Genomic DNA, 8,378 nt, shown 5'->3' with positions numbered 1-8,378 from the left:
ACTGTCATGTGTGTACCTGTCCCCCACCGCTGAAAAGGACCTTGAAAGCAAGGCCACAACTTATTTGTTATTCTCTCTAGGTATCCAGAATGTTACACCTGGCAGCTGGTGGCATCAGGAACTGCGTGTCCCAGGAATGGGTTAACAGATACCTCTCTGTATCTGTCACATGGTTAAAGAAGGGCCTACGAGTGTGTCGTTATAAGTAAACTTAGAAAACTTACTTCCATTTTTTTATTATTCAACATTTTATACATAATAAATACAAACTTTTTACAGCCACTTTACGTAAAGAAAGCACATCTGCACAGAGGAGCTCCCTCTAAGCCGGGCCCTGTGCACTGTGACGCTGGGTTACATGTCCTGGAGGGAGGAGTTCTTAAAAAGGAGGCTTATTTGTACAACATTGATTTTTTTAAAAATAAAATTAGCAGCTCTTCCAAAAAATATTTAAAATATAACAAAATTTCAAATAACCCTCTGAGAGTGTGGAAAACCCAGATTCAAGGACAATTTGGCTAACTAGAGAGAGAATACAAGACTGGGTGGCAAGAACTGCCTTATTCAAGCACTTGGAAGATTTTTAAAGTGCTTTGAAGATATTTAACATGTAGGCAAACTTTAAAATCTTAAAAAAACCCACCCTTTTAATTTATTTTTTAAACTTAAGAATAAGTTTGATAACACAAAAAGACCTCAAATAGATCAACAGATTAAGAAATGCAAAAATAACAAAAAAAACCAAAAAACAAAAAAAGAAACCAACCCAAATCATGGAGAAAATTCATCAGTTGGTATTGTCACTGAAATGATCAAATGGCAGACTGAAAATTTCTTCAGCTGTGACTTTAAAAATTCCCATGGGGACATTTGGCGAGCATTTCAAGTTTCTAGAGTCTTAGGAGTTTTCAAAGCGTAATACAACGTTTAAGTTCTGCAAATTTGATTTCTTAAAAAAAAGAAAAAAAAAGCAACTGGCAAATATCCCTTAGTCCCTAGGTGACACCCTCCCCCCCCACCTTCCATAGGAAGTGGAGAGCCAGCAGAGGGCCCCGGGACACCTGCGCTGGGCTTGCTGGCCCGTGGAGGACTCCCCCGGGCTCTCCTCGTGATGCGGAGAACTTGTCTTTTCCATGCCCATTTGCACTTGTGCAGGGTGTGCAGTCCTTTAGTCCTTTTTCGTAGGAAGCTGGTTTCCTCCATGAGCCACAGGTTCTTCCTCCCAAGGAAATGTCAGTGGGACCTGGGAAGCGGCATTTTCTGTTGGGGGGTGACCGCTGGGCTGGGCTAGTCCACGACTTGGGAATAAAACGATGCCAGCGGCTCTCCAGTAGAGAAGCTCAACAAGGCAAGTGTGTGTCCCCAATTTACCTAGACATTCAGATTCTAAGGATACTGGTCAGAAGAGTATGTGCTGCAAAAAAATTAAGATGAAAAATACCCAGATACAAAAAGAACATTAAATCGGCTCATTTCAGATCTGGAAGATCCATTTCTGCCTTGGCCGCAGCCTCCTTTCTACTACCCTATGTGATGGACAAGATTTGGCTGCTAGTTCAGCCCCTCCGTGTTAGCTCCACTAGTACTACATGAATGGCATAAATATTAATACAAACGACACTGTTATTGTTTAAACCCGTTAGCTGTGGTAGAGATGTGCATTAATGCAATTGGCGCTAGACTCGGGGCAGTCCACTGGTTTCTCAGTCGGGACCAACTGCGGGGAGGAGCCAGCCTCCCTGGAATCCCTCCTGCTTCCTTATGTAGCCAACGTGATCTGATTAAACGTAACCAGACGAGCAAAAGCCACTTGAAGACGAGAATCTTTGCCACATCCTGTGGCCACAGTAATATACTGTACGAGTGCACACGATCAGCATCTCTGTGACTGTGCCTGCATGAGGCCTGGTCTTGAGTCTCATATAAAAACGGACACTGTTAGGCACGAGGGCTGTCCCTCTCTGTTTTGGAGGGCCCGCTAGGATTTGTGCTATGGTAGGAGAGATGACATAGAAAATGACAACAAAAAAAAGGCACAAAATATTCAACATGTCGGAGGAGTCCACCAGGCCACCCAGTCACATATAATCCTCCTGGTTTTTGCTCTGTTCAAGAGTCATCATCATGCAAAGGTGCCTAAAAAACAAGACTGGCCAAACTCCAAGCCTGACCTTGATTGTAGCAGTCACGGACGGGCAAACCCATCGTCACACCAGCGTGATTTCCACATCCTCGACCTTCTCTGCTGGCCTTCGGTGGTTCTGTGTAGGCGGAGGGGGAGCTGCGCGGACCTGAGCAGGAAACAATTACACAAATTGCCCATCAGCTTCTGGATTCAGGGCCGGAATGAAGCATCCAAACCCCAACCAGTCATTTATCCAAGGACATGGGCCCCCAGGGGGGTCTCAGAGATGTTCTGAACATGTTCTTTCAGCCTAATTTTCAGTCTTTCCCGCTGAGGGGGAGTTATCCTGGATTTCATGTGAAACCCGTGAATCAGGGTCTTGCCCAGGCTGAAAGCCTCATGGGCACAAGAGTGACTGAGGCCCTAACAGGCTCGTCCACAGCACAGGCTGGAGCTGGAAGTGCACGCAGGGCCTGGAGAACTGAAGACCTTGGTGCATGTCTTAGCAGGAGAGTTGCAAGAGAGAAGACGGGAGAAGTAGGCTGGGGTTAAGTCAGGAAACCTGAGCTTTACTCTGTTCGCAAAGAGGAGTCCGTGGTGGATTTTAAACAGCATTATCAGAGTGTGGAAAGGTGAGTTTGGTAACAGTTTGGAGCAAAGAGTGGAGGAGGGCAAAGCTATGATGTAGTCATCTGAATGAGAGCTGCTGTTAGCCTGAGCTGCGCCGGCAGTGGGGAGCAGAGAAGTGGAAAGACTGACAGCTGTCTCTGAGGGAAACTTGGCACGATTTGGTGATGACTACTTGTGGGGGACCAGAGCACTTTTGGTACAGACACTCTGAGATGTCCACAGGTCTGAAGCTCAGGAGAGAGATCGGATTGGCAGTTATAAATCTGGGGGTTGTCAGTAAATAAACAGTTGTCAAAGCTGTGGCAGTAGATGACATTACACAAAGAGAGTGAGTTTAATGACTTCAAGAGGATTCATGGACAGAATCCTAAGCAGCAGCAGCAGAGATCAATGAAAAGGAAGGGCCAGAGAGGCAGAAAGCGAGGCAGGGAAGGGTGTTGCAAGACATTGGTCCCCTTCTCTCCAGTCTGTATCTGCCGGCCCCTCCTGCTTGCAAATATAGGCCTGGAAACTAGGTTCTCAATAAATGCTTGCTGGAAAGAAACTGCTTCTGTTTCACAATTAGACCATGTTGATGCTCACAGACCTTGTTACAATTTAAATATACTTTCACAGCTATCACCTTGAATCTCACCATGGCTCAGAAAAAAGTGCCAATGTAGACTGGACCTTCCAAGATGTGTTGATTTAAAAAATATATATTTTTATTGATTTCAGAGAGAAAGGGGAGGGAGAGATAGAAACATCATTGATGAGAAAGAACCATTGATCTTTTGCCTCCTGCACCCCCCACACTGGGGATCGAGCCCGCAACCCAGGCATGTGCCTGACTGGGAATCGAACCGCGACTTCCTGGTTCATAGGTCAACACAACCTCTAAGCCATACCAGCCGGGCAATGTGTTGATTTTTTTAAAAAAATATATTTTATTGAGTTTTTACAGAGAGGGAGGGAGAGCGATAGAGAGGTCGACACATCAATGAGAGAGAAACGTCGATCAGCTGCCTCCTGCACACCTCCTACTGGGGATGTGCCCGTAACCAAAGTACATGCCCTTGACTGGAATCGAACCTGGGACCTTTCAGTCTGCAGGCTAATGTTCTATCCACTGAGCCAAACCGGTTAGGGCCAATGTGTTGATTTTTATACTCTTTTCTTTTCAAGACCTTTTTATCTTCCCAAACCCATCTTACCTTCATATGGGGGAATTAGTAACAAAACAGGGGACATGGAGAAACACTAATTTCTAATGTTCAATTTGGAAGATAGCCCTCCCAGATAAGAGACTTACAGGTCGCAGCTTGCCATATGAGGTCTCAGGAGTTTGCCTTGGTGGCTGTGAGAAGCCCGGCGATTCGGCATGGACGCTATTTTCTAAGGGAAGGAACCAAAGAAGCTCATTTTATTTGTGTTTTTGTTTTTTTCTTATTGATTTCAGAGAGGAAGGGAGAGGGAAAGTGAGATAGAAACATCAATGATGACAAAGAATCACTGATTGGCTGCCTCCTACATGCCCCCTCCTGGGGATTGAGCCCCATAACTGGGCATGTGCCCTTGAATGGAATCAAACCTGGGACCCTTCGGTCCACAGGCCGATGCTCTATCCATTGAGCCAACCCGGTTAGGGCTACTTGTGGTTTTGAGCAATGAGAATGCTAATGCAGATCTGTTTGCCCTCCAGTGAACAAGTGAGTTTCTGAGTGAAAATCCATTTTTGACCCGTGTCCAGGAGAACCCTTACCGTTTGCTGAAGGAGAGCGGGGGAAGTACTGGGAGCTCCTCTTGTCTGGGCTGGGGTAGGGGCTGCTGGGAGGCTGGTCATACAGTGGTAGTGGCGGCAGGGAGCTGGGTGGCTTGGGGGATGGAGAAATCTGCCATGAAGGGAAGGGAGGTTACAAAGTGCTTACTCAGGAAGGACAGACTCGCTTCTCTGACTGACTACTTCAGACAAGTTACTTTTCTCAGGAGCTGAGTTATGACTGTTGATTTTTTTTGGTCAGATTCATTAGAAGCACAAGAGCCTGGATTAAACACCCTAAACCCTAATTTTGTGTTGCTTAAATCTTTTTCCTCTCATAGATTGCATTATACCATTGATTAGTTCATCTTAAAACAGTTATCAAGTCAAATCATTCTCTAGAGTTCCATTAAAAACATACCAAATTAGTCAAGTCAGTAAATTCAATGAAGAACAAAGGGGACAAGTTGTATTTTTCTGTATGTGTGAAAAATAAAATAACCGGCAGAGTTTCTGACTTCCCCAGGTCTCGTAGATGTCAGGTCGGGGGGCCAAAGAGCCGCATGTGGCTCGTGAGCCGCAGTTTGCCGACCACGGGGCTAAGGGGTCATATCATACACACAGGACATGTTCCTTATGGCCCTGGCCCTGCCGGGCCTGCCATGACAGATCCCAATCAGGGGTTTCCTGTAAAGGCAGGTTCTGCTATAATGACCTAAGCTCAGGGCCACAAATATAATGAGGCTTTGGCAGGCTCATCAATTCTCTGAAATGGACCGACACAGCCTGGGCTGGCAGGAGGCTGACAGTGAGGGAGAGAAAAAGCAAGCTAATATTTTCACTACAGAAACTAACCACAGAGAGAATACATTCCCTCTCTGGTTTGTTTCCGTTTCTCCTCATACAATGTCACATACACTTTAGCATTTTGGTTAATGGATTTGGAGAATAGAATGTGGGAGAGGAGAGGTGTGACACGGCCTTTACAGAAGAGCCTGACCGATAAGTCCTACTTTCCCAAATTTGGTTTTGCAGAAACCTGACAACTGAGGACTGCAGTGGCGAGGGTGAGGCTGAGACCGCAGCCCACTTCTGCGTGGGTCCACAGACCCCTTGGGAGTCATTTTCTTTAAATATCTTAGCTCAGCTTTCTCTCTTCTCACGTACCCGAATCTCTCTCATCCCTGGAGTGTCACCATTTTCTGAGGCTGGAAGTTCTTCCACGAGCACCGACGGGAAAACTCCGATCCGCCCACTGAATTCTCCCTCCCAGAAGCCATCGTCATCTTGGTTTTCTTTGTTCAAGATTCGGATGATTGCTCCCTCAGGAAAAGATAATTCGTCCTCTGTCTGACCCTCGTAGTCATAAAGTGCTTTCACGAAACAGACTAGGTGGCAAGAGAGAGAGAAATGCAGTGAGAATGACGACAGCCAGGCTACTCGGGGCCTCCCCTACGCTCATGTGAGGACCAAGAGGGCACTGTGCAGAGTAGAAGTACAGCTGTACTTCTTACCCACTGAAGATCAACCTTAGGGGTCTACAATAAAGAATGAAAGTGGCCAAATCAAGGCAAACATGCTATAGAACAGGAATGGAGTTGTGCTTTTTAATCTGCTGAAGGCTGACTCTGGGGAAATACAGTTTAGGCCAAATGCGACAGATAAAGAGTGCCTTATTTCCGTCTTTACCACTGGCGTCTCCGTTGAGGCTGCCTGACACGAGCTCGGCCTCCGTGGAGTTGCTGGATGTGTGCGACCGACTGTCCAAGGCAGCCAGGGACTGCAGCATGCTCAGGAGACTGTTGGAGGTGGGGAACTGGAGGTACTTTTCTGGCACATACCCCACTTGACCAACTTTGTTTCGAGCCTGAGTAAAAGACATGTGACAAAACAGGTTTGCACACACAATCTGGACAGAGCGTAACAAGAACCGAAACACACTCCTAAAAATGTCACAAGAAGGGGCGATATGAGCAAAGGAATATACCTTTACCCAGTCTTCCATATCTCCATCTTCAATCACTTCTAACACCTCATGTTCCTCAATGGTCAACTCATCTGGTTGAGAAGCCTGCAATGTAGGATGGTCATGGACAAAATAAAAAAGGTTAGATAAAGAGAAGATGTGTGCTGATCATAACAAAAACGGGGGGTCAAAATACTGAAATGATTTTGAAAACAAACACAAAAAATTTAAGTGTAAAACTATCACGATGAGGTGAAGTTTTACTTAAAATAACAAAACAAAACTAAACTAAACAAAATAAAGCCATAACCAAAACTGGAGAAAGGGAGTCCTGCAGAGGCAAGAGGCTCAATGAACACTGCGGTCTCGGGAAGCAGGGGAGCAGGGTTCCAGCTCCGGCTTCTGCATCTACGGTGAGTTATTCAACTTCCTGATGCCTCCGTTTCTTCAATGACAATCCTGCCATTCTCAGGAGGCGCGGGGAGTCAATGTGGGATGAAGACGCACAGAGCCATGATGGCTTGGGACGCACAGGCCAAGGAGAAAGCACTGCATTAGAAAGCAGAGGGCTACATGGAGGTGCATGCTGGGAAATGTGAGGAGCTATGTACATGGATTGGATGACAGCTTGAGCAGCACCTAGAATTCATCTGGAATCACTGGCGAACTGTGGCCAAGAAAAGAAAGTTGTAGTAAAGGAAATGATTGAGATCTGTCAAAATTTGGATTCATGATGCTCCAACTTAACTGTGGAGACTGGGCTGATCCACTCAGGTGCGTCTGCACAGGCTGCTGACTGTGCGGCTTTGTTATCCTGACAGCAGGAGTTCGCAGGCACCAGCCACCCAGAATCTGCCCTTGAGGCTGTACAACCCGAGGACAAACGCAGGGGCTCCGCAGAAGGGCTGGAGAGAGACTATGTGGCTTTGTTCCCTAAAGAGACCTGTCACCTGTTCACTGGGAGGGGGGTGCTGGCCTTTTCTGACTCTCTAGTGAACAATCTTAAAACCTTCCCTCAAGTCCCAAGATCAGTTAAAACTATCACCTGAGACCATAGTCTCAAAGTGTGAAAAATCTCCAAATTTCACAAGCAAAAACAAGGTAAGATAATGGGCCACTTTCCTAAGATCCATTTTCTATTTCATGTACATGAAAACATTTCATCAAACCCAGATTCTGGACATGGCTTGAGGTGGAAAAATAGTATTGAAAATAGCTGACCAATCACATAAGTATTTACTCCAGGACCAGAATGTTAAGTAAATTACCTCTGATCTCAAAATATGAGGGAAAAAACTCACTTTTTTAAAATCCTCACCTGAAGACATGCTGAGAGAGGGGTATTGACTTTAGGGAGGGAGAAAAAGAGAGAGAGAGAGAGAGAGAGAGAGAGAGAGAGAAGTTGCCTTCTATATGTGCCCTGACCTGGAATCAAACCAGCAACCTTCTGGTGCACAGGACTACTGAGCCACTCTAGCCAGGCCTCACTGGTTCTTGATAGCTTTTCCAAAGGAATTTCTTTGCTCCTCTGAAACCACATTATACTGTTGAATATACCAGCAAAAGGCACCTATATAACAAAGATATTTTTCCTAATTCCATGGCAAGATTTTAAAAGTACCAACATGCTCCAGCCAGTGGTGCTAAGTGGTTAGACTCAGAGTGTCAACCCATACACTGAAGGGTCACAGGTTGGATTTCTGGTCAAGGATGTGTACCTGGGTTGCAGGTTCTATCCCCGCCCAAGTTGGTGCACGTGCGGGAGGCAACCAATCCATGCTTTTCTCTCCACTCCCCACCTGCTCCCCGCCGCCCCCTCTAAAAAACAAACAGAAAAAATATCCTTGGGCGAGGATTAAAAATAACAATAACAACAAGTACCAAGAGCCAATCATGAGAACACCTTTAAATATACTGTT

General features: G+C 45.9%; 1 protein-coding gene across 1 annotated transcript in view; it reads right to left on the bottom strand.

Moving 5' to 3' along the window:
• Window positions 1–220: 220 nt before the first annotated feature.
• The window catches only part of FCHSD2 (FCH and double SH3 domains 2), a 169,066-nt gene continuing 160,908 nt past the window's right edge, over window positions 221–8,378 (bottom strand). Inside the window, exons 15-20 of the mRNA XM_006777958.2 lie at window positions 6,481–6,564; window positions 6,183–6,360; window positions 5,661–5,881; window positions 4,497–4,626; window positions 4,047–4,129; window positions 221–2,291 (exon numbers count right to left, since the gene is read on the bottom strand). Of these exons, the coding sequence (XP_006778021.1) occupies window positions 2,208–2,291; window positions 4,047–4,129; window positions 4,497–4,626; window positions 5,661–5,881; window positions 6,183–6,360; window positions 6,481–6,564 (780 nt within the window). The 3' untranslated portion in view covers window positions 221–2,207. The remainder of the gene's footprint in view (window positions 2,292–4,046; window positions 4,130–4,496; window positions 4,627–5,660; window positions 5,882–6,182; window positions 6,361–6,480; window positions 6,565–8,378) is intronic.

This window comes from Myotis davidii, unplaced genomic scaffold (assembly GCF_000327345.1).
Source record: "Myotis davidii unplaced genomic scaffold, ASM32734v1 scaffold169, whole genome shotgun sequence".
Lineage (NCBI taxonomy): Eukaryota > Metazoa > Chordata > Mammalia > Chiroptera > Vespertilionidae > Myotis > Myotis davidii.
The sequence above is the reverse complement of the archived record's forward strand: the minus strand, read 5'-3'. Positions and strand labels throughout refer to the sequence as shown.